Source organism: Triturus cristatus, chromosome 7 (genome assembly GCF_964204655.1).
Source record: "Triturus cristatus chromosome 7, aTriCri1.1, whole genome shotgun sequence".
In the NCBI taxonomy this organism is placed as follows: Eukaryota; Metazoa; Chordata; class Amphibia; order Caudata; family Salamandridae; genus Triturus; species Triturus cristatus.
In genome coordinates this window covers 1877977076-1877997283 of record NC_140590.1, presented here as the reverse complement: position 1 = coordinate 1877997283, position 20208 = coordinate 1877977076, and the positions used below count along the sequence as shown (strand labels likewise).

Genomic DNA, 20208 nt, shown 5'->3' with positions numbered 1-20208 from the left:
AAATAGGCACAGTGTGTACAGAGTCCACAGTCCCCAGAGGTTTGGCAGAGGCTAAAGTTAGATATAACTTTACTCTCTAAAGTGGTAGCTTGGTCGAGCAGTAAGGCAGTATCAGAGGACAGTGTAGAGCATTTGTTGTACACACTCAGTCAGCAAATAGTCTCATACACTCAAGAACTGAACTCTAGGCCAATGGTTTGTATATAAAAATATATATAGCAGTTTTATTTTAGAGCCAATAATAGGTATCAAAATATACTTTCTCAGAATGAGATGCTTTAGATAAATACTTTAATAGGCAATAGACTTTTGAATGCAATAGACAGTTGTTGCAATAGGCAACACAATTTCAAACAATAATAGATTGAGCTCAATGGGAATTTCTGGTTAAATGCAAAAGATAACTTTTTGGATTACTTTTCTTACCATAGGACTGGATCCTAGATTCAGTCCTGGGACATCTCCTATAAACAGTTGAGTAAAAACGTTTTGGTTACAGTTGTGATTTTTAAGGAATATTATTGTATTTTAAAAGTTGACAGAAACTTTTTCACATAGAATCACCAATGTTATCCCAGGGGAGGAAATTCACTTCGCAGGTAAGTGGGGTTATCGTTACTTTTTCTAACTCAGTGTTGGATCCTGGATCCAGCACTGGTGCATCTCCAGTTAACAGTTGAAAGAATATGTTTTTATTATACAGGCGATTTTTAGCAAATATTTGTAAGTTTCAAAAATCGACACTTAGAAGAATTTCTGGCAAAAACCAGGCAATGTTATCCTATAGAGGAAAAATCAAGTTAGCGGTAAGTACGGTTGTAATTACTTTGCAGGGTCAGTGCTGGGCACCAAGATCCAACACTGGGATCTCTCCCGATAGCAGGTGAGTAAATTTGTTTTCGTAATTCGGCTGATTTTATATGAATATTTTAAAGTTTCAAAACTCGACACTTAGAAGAATTTCCAAGTGAAACCAGTCAATGTTATCCTATAGAAGAAAAGTGACTTATCGGCTTTTGGGTAAGTACTCGACTGGCAGAGTTAAATTTCTGGGAATAGACTCAGGGGTCTCCCAGGGTCAGGTAAGTACAGTTGTTACACCCTCAGTGGCACAGGGGCAGCCGGGTGCAGAGTGAGTTAGGCCCAATGTTATCCTATGGGAGGCAGGGGGCCTTTGGTTGGTGGCTGCTGGCTAGCAGGCCACGCGGCTGTGGGAGCAGGGCTCCTGGTCACTTACTCCGGGCAAGTGGGGAAGTAGATTAGAGTAGAGATTGCACTACCAGGGGCACTCGGGCAGCTGGGTTCAGGGTGCTTATGAGCCGTCGGGCGCTCAATGGATTTCAATCGAGAAGCTCAAGAATCAACAGGGGCTGCAAGCTCGGGGACGAAGATTCTTCAGGTGCGACTACCACTTCGAGAGGTAAGTTGGGTAGTTGGAGGATAGGTAGGCACCCAGGAGATGGGCACAGAGGGCTGCCGGGGTGCTATTTGGCGTCAGGAAATCTTACACTCAACTGGTCGCGTTGGAGGGGTCCCTGGTTCTGAGGCTGCAGGCGTTGTCAGGATCATCAAGGTGGGTCCTTGGGTGCTGGATTCGGGGTCACAGTCGCCGGGGGGGACGTCCTCGTGGTCTTTGTTCACTCCAGCACAGGCCAGGCTTGGCGGGTGCAGAGTGTGCAGGGTTCGCGGTTCCTGGTTGATGCCAGGGGCTTGTTACTTGCTTTGAGCAGTACCACTGCTCGTGGGAGTCCCAGGTAGTTAAGAGTCACAAGGCAGTCAGGTCCTCTGGGGTTTTTGAGGTTGTGGAGCACTGGAGACGCCGGGGTTTAGCAGGAGCAGGTTCGAGGGTCGACAGGCCTGTAGGGCTGGGGCCAAATCAGTTGGTGTCTTCCTCTTGTTAGCAGCTGCACGGCAGGTCTTCTTGTTCTTCTTTCGGAATCTGGATCTGTGGAAGGAAGGTTCAGGGTGCCCCTAAATACAAAATGTAGGGGCATTACAGGTAGGTAAAGGGCAGGGACCAATGGGTCTCCTCCTTGGGGTGGGTACACCCCCTCTCCTGCGGGAGTGGGGCAGTAGCCTAGTCCTGATTGGGCAGGGCTTCCCATCTTCAAGATGGCGAGAGCCTGGAGATGTGCTTCACCTCTGGCACACCCCCTTTCCTTCCTTTGGGTTTCCGGCCAGTCTTCCCGCCAGAGTAGGGGTCAGAACCGGTAGGGGCCAGTTGCTGAGTACAGCAAGTGGCCTGGAGAAGCTCACAAAGGCGGCATGCCTTTGAAGCTTCCCCTGCCCAGCCTGGGGGAGGAGACCTAGCACCTCGCCCAGGATGTGCATTGTTGCAGGCCCAGGAGAGCGGATGGCTCTCTACCCAGGGGTCCAGCAACATTTCTGCTGTGTGGCAGCCTAGGCAGCCCCTTAGACAAGTAGCTCTGCTGACCTGGTTTTCTGGCTCTACAGCAGCTGTGCTGACCTGGTTTTCTGGCTCTACAACGCCTCTGCTGACCTGGTTTTCTGGCTCTAAAGCAGCTCGGCTGACTTGGGTCTCTCCCTCTAGAGCAGCTCTGCTGACCTGGTTTCTCTGTCTCGTATTGATTCCAAGAAGCCTCGCAAGACGAGATCAGCGCATGCGCTGCTTACGTCACGAGACCTAAAAAGCCTGTGTTGCATAGTACAAATCATGTCACTATTTCTTGGGACACACGGCTTCCATTTTACTGGGGAAAGAGTATGTATGTGTTGGAAGGGCGATCTCAGGGGGTTACAGAACACGTTCCTGACCACCCCGTGACCCACCTCTCCCAGAACCAGGCCGAGCACCGGCGGGGAGGCCCTTTTAGGAAGGGGTCTCGTACTTTAGGATCGCACGCGCTGAGCTTGCACTACTTGACACAGGGACACCACACAGTAGGTTTCAGTAGACGGAGATCTTTATCTATAGATTCTTTGGATCTTTATGATCCACCAGGTAGTCTTTGGTCAATACAACAAGCTTGGTAATTCCTTGATAGGGGGGTTGGGGTAGCGGGACAGTTCTAGGTTCAGAGTCAATGCCGAGTCTCCTTCGCACAGCTCTCAATCCTCGAGCCGGGGGACACGGTACAGTCTCGGGTCCAGCCGGACCAGTGTATTCTCGAGCGGCGACCACGTCTGCAGGGCTCCGGCGGGAAGGAACTGTCGATCGCGTGATCTTCAGGGAGCCGTGATTCACTCGGCAGGGCTCCAATGGTCTTAGGGTCGGGGGAGCAGAGAGTCTCTCAGCAGGGCTCCAGTGTTCTCGGGAGCCGCGACGACGTCAGCAGGGCTCAGATGGTTTCCAAGGATCAGGTAGCGTCCTTCTTTCCAGTTTCGTCAAGCCGCGACCAGGTCTGCAGGGCTCTTAGTTCCAGGCCTTCTCCTCTTTGAAGTCCGGCGTCCTCACAGAGAGGGGTCTTGGCGTCTGGGGGCGGTGTGTTGGGATTTCCTGCCGCTCGGCTCTTTGATCCTTTCAATTTGGGCCGGGAGGGACTCCAGACACCCAGCATGCCGGGAGCCAGCTCCCTGGGGGCCCGGAGGGTGATCGAAACCCTCTATTGAGGGGAGGTCAGAAGTGTGACAGAGACTACTCCTCCCGGTCTTGCTTGTGGGGTTCCCTCTTCCACGGCCGGGCATGGCGCGTTTAGGGTCTAGGTTTCGCTGGGGCCCCGGGCCGGCCATCGGGACATGGTGGCCGGGGGTCTTCGGTGGCTACGGGGTGGGGAGGCCGGGCGGCTATAACCAGGGATGGTGTATGGGTTGGTTTGGGGTGCTAATGGTCATGGAGGCCCACGCCACGAGGCCGGGCCCCACAGTATGTATCTGTTAATTATAGAGCGCCTTGTGATCAGAATGGTATCATGGTGCTAGATAGGTAAAAAAGACTCACCAGTATAGGTATAAGTAATGAAGAGAAGGTATTGCATCAGAGAACCAGAGTTTCATGTCAATAGTTAATGAGGGAAGAGCTACGTTTTCAGGGCCTAAACAGCTCGGATTGGGATCTTACGGAGACTGGTAGCTTGTTCCATAGTTACGCAGCTTTCACAGTGAAGGCGCCTCCTCCCTGCCGTACTTTATTGAATCTCTGTTCATGGACATATTTATGTGTGGTTGAGCGAAGAGTCCTGCCCGGAGTGGGTCTCCTTGATCTGGTTTGTAATGGCTTTGGTCCTTTGTTATGAAACACCTTAAATACAATAGAGTAATTTAAAAATAATACTCTTTTTAATGGGTAGCCAGTGGAGCTCTCCAAGAGCACCAGTGGAATTCTGAGATCTATTAAGTTTGGCTAGGACTATCTGAACGTGTTACAATTTCTTTAGTAAATAATTAGGGGCTCCCAGGAGGGCATTGCAAAAATCCAGTCTATTTGGTATTACACCTCTAGAAATCAGGGACCTTGCTTGTGCAGTTAACACTGGGTACAATTTCCTGAGGCCTCAAATCAGAGTGAAACAGCTCCCAGCTGCTCCGTTCACATGCTCTTGAGGAGATCCTGATGCAACACTACTCCCAGATTCCAGACTACTGTGGCGTTGCCAAGCGGGTCACTGTAGGTAGAGGCCAGAGATTGGCAGTGTGTAGTAATCTGCTTCTGATGTAATGCATCTACCTTGCCCTGGTTCTCTGCCTGATGCTCTAGCTATATGATGTCATTTGGAATGTTATGGATGTTGGTACATGAAGGGAGGCAGTTGGAGAAGATGGGCGGAGCAGCCAGGAGGCTGCTCCTGGTGGGGCTTATATTAAGACTTACATTGGAACTTTATAAGATGTAACTGAAGAATAAATAACTTACTACAAGAGCTGTCTACGAGACTTCATTGATTTCTACATTGGCGACAAGGATGGGATCCAAACCCACGCGTGCAAAGCACAATGGATTAGCAAGAACTTACGCGTGCAGAAAAGAATAATATTTGGCAGCTATTGGAACTAGAACTGAAGATACTAATATTACTAAAGACAATAAACTATTTAAAATATCTGGCACCTACCGGGGCTACAGCCGGACCCAGACTACAACACCCAGAAAGCCCGGCTGCAGGAAGGCGTGGCCACTGTCGGTAAATACGCGGAGACGCGAACCAATCGGCGCGCGCTATACTGATTGTTGGAGCTGTTGCTGCAGAAGACGCTGCCCGGCGGAGAACGCTCGAGCAAGGATTCCGACGGCCCCCGCCACAAGGATAATCACTACGGGACGCTGGTGTAAGCGTCAACAAGCCTACCCGGGTCGCTTCCACCACCGCCTCAGAGAGCCTGCCGTGAGTTGCACGGCTTTCGGAAAACTTTGATTCCCGTAACTAGGGAGAACCACCGCGGGGCGCTGACGTAAGCGTTGCAGCGTACTTCGTCCATATGGCCCTACGGAACAGAGGAGCGCCCTTCGCCTCACGGATTAAGAAGCAATTTCATTGGGGTACTATTGAGGAGAGACAGCACTCACAGCATTACAGGTATCAAAGGAATAGGGGAGGGGCTGCCCAGTGCGAGACTAAATAACATTGCCTGATAAAGCAGAGCGTCTGGAAACCTTGTGCTATACGCTCACGATTCTTGGATACGTCCAACGCTAACATGGTGCAAATGTTAGGGTTGTTGTAATACTCTTCTACAAAGCAACCTTTTGACTTTACAGTATGAAACCACTAAAATGCACATTGGTGTCTGTTTATTTTGGGATAGAAGGGGGAGGTTTATGTACGAATGGTCGGTATCGTGTCCTCCATTCGGGGCAACGCAACACTATATGGCTTGGCTGCATGTTCAGCGCAATGAGTGATGACACACACTCGTTAGGCATTAGTGAGACCTGATGAGAGGAGGTGTGTTTTGCTGTCTTTTCTATGTGTTCTCTTTTGTTGCAGGAATCCCACTCCCCGCTGTCCCCGCCCTAGTTCCTTTCCCTCGCCCAATTGCCCTTGTACTCTGTGTTGGTGTAATCCAGAGTCGGGGACATCTGGAGGTGGAACCCTTGTGCATCACCCAAGTCTGAAGGAGCCGCAGTGGACCGTGACACCCGCCCCACCAGTGACCCGGACAACGGTCGCCCTAAAAACAAAAAAAATGTCAAGGTGCCAGATCCACTGCAGTCATGTTTAAAAAAATATGACCATCTGGAAATATGAAGTGAGTGACCAACAGTGTGCCACTGTGTTGAGTGCTGACCCTTGAAATGTGGTGTCGGGGGCAAGCATCGAGCCCCGGTGTGAAGTGGTTGAGCACAGAGCACTCTGCAGTTGTGAACTTGTGAAACGCTGTAAAGTGGTTGTGTCAACTTGAAAGTGAAAAAACGTCAGTCAGTAACGGACACTCATCTCTGATGTGTAGTGGGTGTAATTTACATTTTACATTTTAAATGTGCTAATTGAAGACATGTCAATTATTCCCTGTGTTAATTATTCAAGTGTGCTGGTCGGGGGTAAACATCGAGCCCCAGTGCGAACTGGTTACTTCAAGTGTCTCTATGATGATTTACATTTTAAATCCCTGTTGGAGCCGGCCTCGTGGCGTGGTCCTGTTCCCCCTCGCTAAGCCGCACGAGGTCCCATGCACCTCGGGGCTCCTCCATTTTGGATTGTACGTCACTCTACGTAACCACCTACGTGACCCTTTCCACCCGGCCTCGGTCCCAGCGAGGCCCGACATCGAGGCGCCAACCCCTGGCCCGGGGGATACCACGTGAACCCTTCCCACTCCCGGCGGAGGGCAGTATCGATGGGACCCCCAACCGTCCTTCCACACCTAGGTGCGATCGCCCCACAGCTCTCTGGGGCCTGGCGCCTCTCCTGCTGGGCGTCTGGCCGCTCCCTACCCGGCCTCTCCGCCCCCCCGGGTGCAAGGGTCCGGACATCAAAGGGCTGCAGTCCTATATCTGGGGCGACCCGGCAACAAGACAACAGTTGTATCCCGGAGTCAAGAGCCCTGCTGATCGGATCGCGCTGACCCTACGGAGAAAGACTCATCCTGAAACCACACCCCGAGCCCTGCTGACTACGTCGCGGCTCCACCGTGCTTAAAGACCTTCACGAACCTTTGGGGCCCTGCTGATGCTGTCGCGGCCCGACCTTGTTGAACGTACCATCAGAGCCCAGCTGACCTCGTCGCGGCTCGACCGAAGCGGACCTACCACCGGAGCCCTGCTGACTGTGTCGCGGCTTGACCCAAGCGGAACTACCACCCGAGCCCTGCAGACACCGTCGCGGCTCTCCACGTCCGAGCTGTTTTGAGACCAGCACGCAAGGTCTGGCGCAGAGCCTCCCCGTACCTGGCTGGTACTGAGACTGACCCGCTACCCTATCCCTCTAAGACATTGAGACTCTTTTCGGATCACTCGATCCCACTGTAAATATTGAATGTGCTACCTTTGATAAAGAACCAAGATAAGCAACTGATACGGAGTCCTGTGTGGTGGTGTTACTGGGCCTAGTACGATCTCAGGAGAAGGACCTCTCCTAGGAGGCTTCTCAGCGGCGCTCGGCTATAACTTTGCGGTAGGAAGGTGGCCGGAGCAGTCCCCTCGACTCCCCGGTGGTCCTCCCTCCAACAATCCCCAATCTTGACTGGAGGTGAAGTACTTAGTGAGAAACTGGAACAATTGAAGTATTGTAACGGTGCAGGGAAATCATCGAGCACCGAAGTGATGTGGCTTTAGGACTTCACGTGTGGTAGAGCGGACATTGGCACATAACCAACAGCTCTTCAGTAATGTTATTACGGAGCTCTTCCTGAAAGTGGTGCCACGTTATGTCGCATGAGGTAGAATTTGTGACTCGTCGTGGTGAGCACCAGATATCTACTTGCCAGTGTTTTGTGCTATGTACTGTGGCATTATGCACACCTTTGCGACATGGCAGTTGAACTACTATTCTACCGGAATTTTTACATCGGCACGAGTGGTGCATGGTGCACGCACGCCTTCTTACTTTCATCTGGTGGCCGGCCATGCCTCCTTTGTGACGCTTTCCAGTCTACGAGGTTCTTCTTAGTTGGTGCATGTTCGTGCGGGGAACCACCCGGCACTTCTCACGTCGACGTCCTACCATCTTGAGCTTGGAGGCAGACTGCGTATTTATCTTCACGATCAGGATTGCCAAGATAGTTAATTTCATAAACGGAGTACTGACGATAAACATCATTTTAAAGTGAGCGTCACTGCCTGAGGATCGGCAAGAGGTCAGAGGTAGTGTCATTTAAGTTAATTGAAAACTTCACATTACTGGGAAGTTCGCTGTGGAAAATGTAAAACTAGTTCAACAATGCCATCTTGTGGCTGTTTAGCACCACTGCACCAGGGGAAGGAAATAAACGGTTCACTTGTCTAAGACACCGAGTAATCTCGAGCACGAATTGAAGACCAATGTTTTGACTCGAGACTTTGTTGAAGATCGACAGTGAGTCAGAGAACCTATGAATCACGATGTTGACATTGCCTGAATAGAAACAGAAGAGAGTAAAGGAACATAGAGCCAAAAAACAACAAAAAAAATGATCTTGGAAGCCAGAGTCCAGAGTGTGCCCAGAACAGGGACAGTGATGACTGTGTTGAACTTGGTGATATGTTGGCTCTACGAGTTATTAGCTATAGTAAGACCATAAAGGCCAATGGATTAATTGTTGCCTGTTTTGACATTTTCAGCAGAGTAATTTGCAATTAATTGGCAAGGTACTCTTTGGGTGAGAATTCGCTCACTGGTGTTATAGTCTAAATTAATATGTATTTTCATTACAGTGTTTTATAGGGAGGTGGATTTTCCCCTTTAAAATATTCAAAGATAGGGAGGTGGATTCCCCCTTTACAATGATTTGGAAGGTTACTGTGTGTGGTGGTTTATAGGGAGGTGGATTCCCCTTTATGAGGTTGCTGTGTGGTGGTGGTTTATAGGGAGGTGGATTCCCCCTTGGACGGTTGCTGTGTGGTGGTTTATAGGGAGGTGGATTCCCCCTTTAAAATGATTTGGGAGGTTATTGCATGTGTGTGTTTTATAGGGAGGAGGATTCCCCCTTTACAATGCTTTCAGAGGTAACTGATGTATAGGGAGGAGGATTCCTCCTTTTTAAGTCCCGCCTAGCTATTGCGATAGCAATCGCTATGCGAGACTTTAGTAAAGGGGCATTTCAAAGTGCTCCCAAAAGTGGATTGCATGGCGAGCACGCGCACAATCACGTGCATCGTGCCGACATGCAATCCACTTTTGGGGGGGGGAAGCGCTTCCGCCCACTGGCGCCCTCGACATCATACTTCAAAGGGTCCACTCCCCCGCCTGGAATGCGCTCCCCCGCCAAGCGCGCGCCACGCTTCGCCGGGTTTGTTCTCGGATATTGTGCATTTCTCCCTATGTTCCTCTTACTTTATGAGGCTGTTTTCCTCCCTCTTCATTCTCTCCCCATCTTCCTTTACCTGGGCCGTTCTTACCGTCTTGGGCGAAATGCACATTAGAGGCTCAATGCTTTATTTTCAGGTGCTCAGTCATTTATACTAACTGAAAGGAGAGGAAGAGGATGTGGCATTACTGCCAGAGCTGCCGACTGCAGAAATGGGAAGCCAGGTTCGACTCTCTGCGTCCATTCAACATCCTGTAATTATGGGCAAACCACCTAACCTCCCCGTGCCTACCAAAAATGAACGTGTCTTTGTGTAATGTAACTGATGGTCATTTAAAGCACTCCAATACCTCACGGGCGAGTTGGTGCTATATAAACCTGCAAAGGTTTCAACCCTGAATGGTTAGAACTGCAAAGCTTTGGGTTTAGTTGCTTTATATCTGTGTTATACATGAACTGAAACAAAGTGACTAGCACGACTGTTCGCAAGGGTACCAGATTTATTTGTCTGTCACTTTGTTTCGAGAGTTGGTCCAGAGTTGCCGGGAGCAGGGGATAGCGGGCAAGTTGCAAATAAATACATGTTCACATTGAAGGATGAATAACTAGAGTCCTGAATTATTTGTCGGCATGTAGTGCACCAAAGCCTTCCCTCTCGTTTGCTTCACTAACAGAAATTACAAAAAAAAACAATTTATCAAAAACTATTGACTTTAGTTTGTGCGTTGTCAATCTGGGCTTTGTAGTGCATAATCATATGATTATTGGTAGACTGCAAAGAAATATAAAAAAAATGCAGTTTCTTGTTTTCGGGCAGCCCTTGTCAAATACCTTTCAATTGTGCAAACTGTCACACGCAAATTATATATATTTTTTTCTTCTGTGGTTCGTTGTTAAATTCAGTGTCCGCACTTTGGGGCTTATTTACAAGCCCCTTGTGCCACCGGTGCGTCACTTTTAATATGGAAAAGAGTGAGTATCGGTCGGCGCAGGGGGCTTGTAAATAAGCCTCCATGTTTTCAAGAGTGTTTCTCATTGCTGCAATCAACCTGTGTTTGGAGGTTGGGGGAGGGGAGGTGTTCCTTTCATTCCTAACTTAAAGGCTCACCTCTGTGATCAGCCAAAACACAAAGGCTGCGATCTGCATACATTAACACTTTGACGGCTGCCCAGGAAAGTGCTCTGCCTAGAAGGAACTGCTAACGCCCTGCTCTTGGACCTGTTGCATGAGAAAGGATGGCGATTTCATGTCTTAATTACTAGCATGTTCTTGCTGTTGAAATTATAACGTGGTTTTACACGGTGTAGCAGGAGGCAATTTTGCTGTTTTAGTGCTTGTAAACATTATACGTCAGTTTGTTTGACGTAATATAACTATGATAGATAAAAAGACAATATCAAGTCCCCCCAATGTATTATATTTTACATTTTTCAAAAGATGCCACCTACTGTTATTTAGCATTGTAAAGAGGAGACAGATGTTGGAGGAAAAACCGAATTGTCTCTTCTTATATGTGATAATGCAGAATGTGAGACCAATGCTACACACCCCAAGGACTCCTCACATTCTGTGGGAAGTGGATAGAACTGTCTTTTGTCTCCCTTTGAAGTACAGGCTGTGGGTCTGACAGCACAAGTGCACTGGAGCACCTTTCAACTTGTGATAGAGATCATTGTAAATGTTCTGAAGAAGCTTGCTGCAGGTCTGGTAAACGTGTTTGCAAGTGTTGTGTAGATGTTTACTTTATGAAAAAGCTGTGCTCGGCAAATGGTACACTTCTCTCAAGGCACATATTAGGAAAATAATTTGCAAAGATGTAGACGTATTTGGGACGGAGTGCTTTTGAAAAACAGCACTGTTAGTTGTGTAGCTCAGATGTGTTGCAAGTGATTGTTTTGCACTGCCTAAACGGTAGGCTGGTAAGATAGTTCAGAGGGCTGAGCGTCTCTCCCCGTAAACGTACAGGTCACTGCTGGTTTAAGTCCTGACATGGACAAAGATGTCTATACAAATATCTAGGGTTATGGTAGCATCTTGTACGTAATTGGCTAGTTTTTTTTTTTATTGTGCACTACATGAATAAGGAATATTGGTTACCGTTCAAATATTAAAACTGTGGTTGCACCAACAGCAAAGGAATGATGGATTGACTAAGGCAACAGTATATGCTTTTATATAGTAATATAGTGCCTCGAGCTTATCTCATGCACACAAGCCATGTTTAATTTAATCTCATAATTCGCAGGTTCAAACTGCCCAAATAGCGAAGCCACAAATGTGTGCTTCCCTAGAGCATAGTACTTATTGGTGTACAATTTGCATCTATTTCTCATGTGCATCACCCAGAATGGGAAACTATACACAACATGCATTTAATTCATCAATTCCCAGGTCCAAAAACTGGAATTTCAATGATATACACACCTTGAACCCTCAATTTGTGTGAGGTTGTACCTAACAAATCACAGGTGCAAAGTCCTGCTTCATGCCCATTTAAGATTTTGTGCCCAATGTGCTTATGCAGAAATAATGTATGGCGTTTGAAAAAAATCGACTAGGTAAAGAGTATACCTATATTGGCCTTTACAAACAAAATCTTAAAACTATACCTTTATATGCACTCCGAGATATGGACACATGTGATTTTTTCTAATTCACAGAAAATTCCATTGTTCATTTGGCAAGCTGCAGGTTTCGAGCATACGTCTGTACATGTCATGCAACCTTTTTTAGGTCTCGCCTGGCTATCAAGTAAGCGATCGCTCAGCGAGACTTATGTAGGGGTTTCAGAAAATGCTCCCAAAGGCTTCTCAGGCGGATCGGGTGGTGGTTACGCACACAACCACGCGAATTCCATTTGCCACCAGCTACTTCCTACGCGTGCGCCGCCTCACGCATTCAGAGAGATTTAGTAAGGGGCACAAGACCTTAGGAATGCGGTTTATGAACAGTGCATGTGTGGCATTCAAGCGCGAAGCTGGCATCAGACTTTAAAGCAGCAGACTGCTTTCGCCAGCACACGGCCTCACTTCCTGCATCCCCTCTTACAACAATTAACTTTCGTTATAACTCACACCCCACATGCTCGTTGCCTCCCACCCTTCCTTTGATGTCCGCTTTTCTTGTTGTTTACAAACCACGCCACACACTGCTGCACGCCGCACACTGCTGCACGCCGCACACTGCTGCATTACACACTGATGCACGCCGCACACTGATGCATTACACACTGATGCACGCCACACACACACACACACACTGATACACGCCGCACACTGATACACACCGCACACTGATACACGCCGCACATGGATGCACGCCGCTGCACGCCTTACACTGCTGCACGCCGCACACTGCTTTTATGCGAGTTTATGCTACTGACATTGTAAATGACAATGCCTTTTATTTGTTTTAAAACAAAAACATAAATAAAAGGCATTGTAATTTTACAATGCCAATAGCTCAAACTCTTATAAATGCGAGACCTATTGCATTGCAAATGCTTGTTAAAGGTTACTGTGGTGTATGGTCTATAGGGAGGTGGATTTCCCTTTTATTGTGAGCTTGCAAAAGTGTGCAGTAGGTGTGAGTGTACAGTATATTACTGTGCGTGCAGTAAAGGGCATGTGATATTCCCTGGTCCTGCTACTAGTTTACATTTATTATTTCTATTTTACAGTCTATTACTTGCATTATCGCATTATTATTATTATTACATTTTATATTATTATTACTACATAAGGAGAGTTTCTCATTTTAGTACTATGTTATATTGCGTTTATTTCTGGGATGTTTATCTTCTCTTTCTATGTTTATATATTTGTATACTATTTCATTTTGTTAAATATTATAAGGGGGAAGATGTGTAGTAATCTGCTTCTGATGTGATGAATCTACCTTGCCCTGGTTCTCTGCCTGATGCTCTAGCTATATGATGTCATTTGGAATGTTATGGATGTTAGTACTTGAAGGGAGGCAGTTGGAGAAGATGGGCTGAGCAGCCAGGAGGCTGTCCTGGTGGGGCTTATATTAAGACTTACATTGGAACTTGCTAAGAGATGTAACTGAAGAATAAATAACTTACTACAAGAGCTATCTACGAGACTTCATTGATTCTACATAGGTACAGGTCTTGGGATTTTACTAGAGAGGCAGCAGAGAAGCTCCAGGAGCTACACACCTCGCACAAGGGCCTCTCCTAGGGCCCCTCACACACCCTTGGCCCCAGAGGCTGCACACCAAACACAGGGGCCTCTCACACAGACCTTGGAGTTCCTGACACAGACCCTAGAGCCAAGGGGCTTAACAACCCGCACAGGGGCCTCTCCAGGACGCTGGGCACCAGGGGCTGCACACCTCGCACAGGAGCCTCTCTTCGTGACCCTCACACAGACCCTGGCCCCCAGATGGTGCACACCATACACAGGAGCCCAGAGGCTGCAAACTAAGCACAGAGGCCTCCCCTAGGGCCCCTCACAGACCCTGGGCCCGGGGGGGGGGCTGCACACCTCGCACAGGGCCCTCTCCTGGGGCCCCTCACAGACCCTGGACCCCAGAGGGTGCACTTCTCGCACAGAGGCCTCTCCTAGGGCCCCTCACACAGACCCTTGGCCCCAGAGGCTGCACGCCATACACAGGGGCCTCTCACACAGACCTTGGAGTTCCTCACACAGACCCTAGAGCCAAGGGGCTTAACAACCCGCACAGGGGCCTCTCCAGGATGCTGGGCACCAGGGGCTGCACACCTCGCACAGGAGCCTCTCTTCGTGACCCTCACACAGACCCTGGCCCCCAGATGGTGCACACCATACACAGGAGCCCAGAGGCTGCAAACTAAGCACAGAGGCCTCCCCTAGGGCCCCTCACAGACCCTGGGCCCGGGGGGGGGGCTGCACACCTCGCACAGGGCCCTCTCCTGGGGCCCCTCACAGACCCTGGACCCCAGAGGGTGCACTTCTCGCACAGAGGCCTCTCCTAGGGCCCCTCACACAGACCCTTGGCCCCAGAGGCTGCACGCCATACACAGGGGCCTCTCACACAGACCTTGGAGTTCCTCACACAGACCCTAGAGCCAAGGGGCTTAACAACCCGCACAGGGGCCTCTCCAGGATGCTGGGCACCAGGGGCTGCACACCTCGCACAGGAGCCTCTCTTCGTGACCCTCACACAGACCCTGGCCCCCAGATGGTGCACACCATACACAGGAGCCCAGAGGCTGCAAACTAAGCACAGAGGCCTCCCCTAGGGCCCCTCACAGACCCTGGGCCCGGGGGGGGGGCTGCACACCTCGCACAGGGCCCTCTCCTGGGGCCCCTCACAGACCCTGGACCCCAGAGGGTGCACTTCTCGCACAGAGGCCTCTCCTAGGGCCCCTCACACAGACCCTTGGCCCCAGAGGCTGCACGCCATACACAGGGGCCTCTCACACAGACCTTGGAGTTCCTCACACAGACCCTAGAGCCAAGGGGCTTAACAACCCGCACAGGGGCCTCTCCAGGATGCTGGGCACCAGGGGCTGCACACCTCGCACAGGAGCCTCTCTTCGTGCCCCTCACACAGACCCTGGGCCCCAGATGGTGCACACCATACACAGGAGCCCAGAGGCTTCAAACTAAGCACAGAGGCCTCCCCTAGGGCCCCTCACAGACCCTGGGCCCGGGGGGGGGGGGCTGCACACCTCGCACAGGGTCCTCTCCTGGGGCCCCTCACTGACCCTGGACCCCAGAGGGTGCACTTCTCGCACAGAGGCCTCTCCTGGGGCCCCTCACACAGACCCTTGGCCCCAGAGGCTGCACACCATACACAGGGGCCTCTCACACAGACCTTGGAGTTCCTCACACAGACCCTGGAGCCAAGGGGCTGAACAACCCGCACAGGGGCCTCTCCAGGACGCTGGGCACCAGGGGCTGCACACCTCGCACAGGAGCCTCTCCCGGGGCCCCTCACAGACCCTGGACCCCAGGGGCTGCCCACCTCGCACAGAGGCCTCTCCTGGGGCCCCTCACATACCCTGGACCCCAGGGGCTGCCCACCTCGCACAGAGGCCTCTCCTGGGGTCCCTCACAGAGACCCAGGGCCCCTCCTGGCCCTCACCTTGTACTCCTCGTAGGCCTCGGCCAGGGGCAGCACCTCGTGGGGCCTGTGGGCGGCGGACATGCTGCAGATGGTGCAGATGAGCCCCTCCTCGCCCCGGCAGAAGAGCTTGAGCTGCTCATTGTGCTCCTCGCACACGCCCCGCACCAGCAGGGGCTGCAGGCGCAGCTCCCTCACCAGGTCCACGATGCTCCGCAGCCGCTGGTTGGGCCGCAGGTCCTGGGGCGCACAGACCTCCCTGCACTCGGGGCAGAGGGCCTGGGACGCCCCGCCCTCCTTCCAGTGAAAACTGATGCACTGCCGGCAGAAGTTGTGCCCGCAGTCGATGATCACCGGGTCCTTGAAGTATTCCAGGCAGATGGAGCACGTCACCTCCTGCTCCAGGCCGCGCACGGTGCCTCCCGCCGCCATAACGCGCGCACTTTCACTTTCACTTTCAAACCTCTGTTTACTTTCTTCACGGAAGTGAACTCCGCTCCTACCGTGTCACTTGATCCGTGCCAAACCCTTCCGACCAATCATTTCGAGCCGGCGTCCATCCATCCAATCCGCAGGTACCTGTGAAAGCCAACGTTCTGACCAATCCTGGCTATTTATGAGGGCGGAGTCCAATAATCCATCCAATCCTCACCTACCTGTGCCGGGAGGCGGGGTCACGTAACATTCTGCCCAAACCTTCGCTTGCAATTAGGCGGGTCCGACATTCCAACCAATCCCCGTCCAATCATAGGCGGGCCCGACATTCCAACCAATCCCCGCCCTATCTTGGCCCGAGTCTGACTTCCAACCAATCCCCGCAGCTTTCCTGGGCGGGCCCACTTTCGGACCCTCCCCGTCTCGCGGGAATGAAGCTGCAATTTACAGAGATCCCCATTTTCACACTAAATGATTCAAATGTCCATAAAGAACAACGGTGAGTGAGAAGCACAGCTCCATGTCAGAACCCGAGGCTTCGGATTATGCTTTCTCCTACAATCTACATTATTACAACAAGTATTGGCAAAGCCAATAGCTATCGCCTTTTTTTTTCTTTTTGCAGATTTCTATAGCGCAAACTCAACCCGAAGGTATCGGAGCGCTTTACATGGGCACCAGTTGTGTTACAGACGGACACATTCATTTTTGGTACGCACTGGGAGATTAAGTGATTTGCCCAGGCCTGTGGTGTCCTGTGGGACACGTTCTAGTGCTCCGCAGGAAGCTGTACTCCGGCCACCCCCTTGAGGGCTGGACACACTGCACCCCCACACCCATCCATCACGGGTGCCACGAGTGACGTGGCCCCGTCAATAAAAAGGCCCGGGTGCACGTGCTCGTGGCCTGTTACTGATCTACCTTCACTGGGTGCACGTTCCTTCTCCAATGCCCAATACTACACTGGCGACGAGCTGGTCTGTCCCCGTGTGTACACCTTTTGGCTCCCCGGCGTGCCCCGAGGAGAAATGTAGACTGGGGCACCGACACCCCTTTACGGTTTGCCACTGCGGCCACCGATCTGCACACGCCTGGCCTGGGAGACACGCTGAGGGATCGTGGAGTGACTCCCCCACAGCCACTGCTTACACGCCCATACGCCACGGAATCACCGAAGCTGGGCACGACCAAAGAGGGCAGAAGTAGACGGGGGATGCACGATGAGCCCGACCTGCAACTACCACAGTAAGCACCAGCTCGGTCCCACACCAGGTGGTGGCCTCAACCCTGGTAGAGGGGGAGAAGGAAAGTCATAGCTGCAGCGGCAAGCCCCTCCCGCCAACAGTCTGCTCTCACCCACCAGCGCGATACAGCGAGCAATGCGGCACCGGATTAGGAGCCAACACTGACCGCATAGTTGTGAAGCAAGTAGCCCAGCCAGAGAGGAAGCTAGGGCGAAGCAATAGCGCTGTGCTCAGGTCTACAGCCCCTCACCTGCTAATGTACCTAGAGCCTGTTTTGCCCACCTCCACCTCCAGCTGCCCCAGCGCGGAGGTGCCGTAACGGAAGCACGGCCCGCCAGGTTGTCAAGCCCAGCTCCAGCAGCGATCACCTAGCCTGGAAATCAGCAAAAGTTCCACTGGCCAGCGAGAGCCGCCCCAGTGAGTGCTCCCGATTCGTGCACCCGAATGTGGCCCGTCAGTGAAGAGGCTCGTTGACGCGTCCACCATCCGAAGGAAGACTGTGACGGCCAGAGCAGAGTGCGCAGCACCACCTAGCAGTTGCCAGAGAGAACAGCATTGTCCTCCGTCACCACACAGTCAGGGCATTGTAAAACAAAAGCCTCACCACTGCCCATAGAAAAGTGGTCTCTTTCACGGGAGAGAACAGCCCCACGCTCCTCACAGGCACACCCGCCATCCAGGCAGAAGCTGTCAGCATGCTATGCGGTAACGTGTAGTAAGGGAAAGCCAACACTTACCGGACTCCCTCCATGCGGCCGCCCCGACCGGGGTTAAGGCAATGCTCTCCCCAGCACTGCGTATCTCACCCGCATGATCAGCCTCACCGAAAGTGCAGCTTCAGAAAAGAGAGCACCAGCGCCACCTGGCTGCCAGTAGCGGAACCGCGACTGCCACAAGAAGCACGGAGGAGCTCCTCCAGGGACTGCTGTGGCCTTGGAGGAGCAGACTCAGGTACGGAGCCACACAGCAGTTGCATGCCTGCACCGCACCTGAAAAGCACAGTCCCACCTGGTGGTCACACGCCGCACCGGCATCCCTGCCCAGCGAGAGTGCTGTGCGAATCGGCCCCGGTCCAGAACCCAGGAGTTCGACCGCCCCTAGCCCCTCTGGTGGCCATCCAGAGCAAAACGCAGCGCCACTGTGAAGAGAACGGCCTGGTTCACCCGCTCCGCACTGCGCAGAAGAGTGAGACGGTGGAAGGCAGCCCCCACACGCTCAGGCCCTTACCTCTTCTGGGCCACAGTGCCCCACAAGAGGGGTTTACACCTACGCTTGCTCACGACTGCCGGTCTGCAATCATCAGCGCTGCACACCACGGCCGGCTGAAGTCCGGCACCAAATCAGCACGCAGCCCGATTGTTGGATCCGGCCTTGTGGCGTGGTCCTGGCCCCCTCTTCAGGCCGACCGGGGACTTCTTCACCCTTCGGGGTCCCCCCTGGATTGTACACATCTGCCCGCACCAGCCAACGTGACCCGGCCCCCCCCGGCCGCGGACCCAGCGAAACCCCGACATCGAGGCACCAAGATCCGGCCAGGGGGCACCACGTGGCCAATCCCCCGATCCCGGAGGAGGGGAGTGTCGATGGGACCCCCAACCGTCCCCCAACGCCTGGGTGCGATCGCTCTCCGGCCTCCCTGGGCATTGGTGCCTCTCCCGCTGGGCGTCTGGCCTCTCACAGCCCGGCCTCTCCGCCCCCCCGGACGCAAGGGTCCGGACATCAAAGGGCTCCAGACCTATATCTGGGGCGAACCCGCACCAGGACAGCAGTTGTATCCTGGAGTCGAGAGCCCTGCTGATCGGATCGCGGCTGACCCTACGGAGAAAAGACTCTTACCTGGAACTGTACCTCGAGCCCTGCTGACTGCGTCGCGGCTCCGCCTTGCTGAGAATAAGATCCTCACGGAAACCTCGGGGCCCTGCTGACGCCGTCGCGGCCCAACCTCGCTGAACTACCATCGGAGCCCTGCTGACTTCGTCGCGGCTCGAACTAGCTGAACTGACCCGCCGAGCCCTGCTGACTCCATCGCGGCTCGACCTCTTCGAGCCGCCCTTGTGTCCGGCACCCGACGCTCCGACTCCCGGAGTCCCTCCCAGCTTGAGGCTTAATACCTGGGCGCAGGGTACCCCCGTATCAGGCAGAAACTGAGACTGTCCCGCTACCCCTTCCCCACAAAGACATTGAGACTCCTTGCGGATCCCTCGATCCACCTGTACATATTGCCAAAGACCCCTACGATAATTACCGATAAAGATATATGAGAACTGATACTCGTGTCGTGTCCTGTGTGGTGGTGTTACTGGGCTAGTACGATTATAGGGGAAGGACCTCTCCTAGGAGGCTTCTCAGCGGCGCTCGGCTACTTCCTTGCAGTAAGGAGGCCCACTGGGTGGTCCCGCCGACTCCCCAGCGGTCCGCCTTCTAACATTTGGTGGCCAGCGACGGGATCCGAGCCAGACGCAAATCGTACAGCAAGTAACTCACCCGCTACCTAACCAGACGCAGAATAACCATGAGCAGCAAGGAGACCACCACGACCGCGGGGTTCCAACAAGAACGGTTGGAGGAATACACCCACAAAGAACTCAAACAGTTCTGCAAAGACAAAGGCATTTCGACCACCGGATTAGGCTCAAAAGAGGACATGCAGAAAGCCCTAAGAGCCTGGGTAGAGTCCGAAGTAGCGTCGCCCCAAAACGAAGGAACATCAGAACTAAACATAGCCTTGCAGCCAACCACGGCCCCGGCAAATGGGGGAAGGAACCGCATGGAAGCCGGCCTATCCCCAGAAGAGATACGGGCGCGGGAGAGGGTCCGGACCCATGAGTTAGAACTCGCACGACTCCGGCTGGACGGAGAACTCCTGCTGGCGGAAAAGAAGTTGGCCCTAGAGCAACTACGGTTGCAAGAAGAGATTGAGGAAAAAAAACGGCACAGAGAACTGGAGGAGAAAAAGCTAACCCTCGAGCACGATCGGAGCCTCAAGGAGCTTGGGAGACCGGCTCCCCCAGAAACAAGGACACTCCTCCGCCGACAGAGGCGAAGGTACATATCCCCAAGGATGTCGTCAAAGAATACTACAAGAACGACGACATCCAACAATGGTTCAAAGCCTAC

At 52.3% G+C, this 20208-nt stretch overlaps 1 protein-coding gene across 1 annotated transcript in view; it reads right to left on the bottom strand.

Moving 5' to 3' along the window:
* LOC146813592 (E3 ubiquitin-protein ligase TRIM39-like) overlaps positions 1 to 15917 on the bottom strand; it is a 166121-nt gene extending 150204 nt beyond the window's left edge. Inside the window, exon 1 of the mRNA XM_085620341.1 lies at positions 15434 to 15917. Coding sequence (XP_085476467.1) covers positions 15434 to 15844 — 411 coding nt within the window. The 5' untranslated portion in view covers positions 15845 to 15917. The remainder of the gene's footprint in view (positions 1 to 15433) is intronic.
* Positions 15918 to 20208: the final 4291 nt, after the last annotated feature.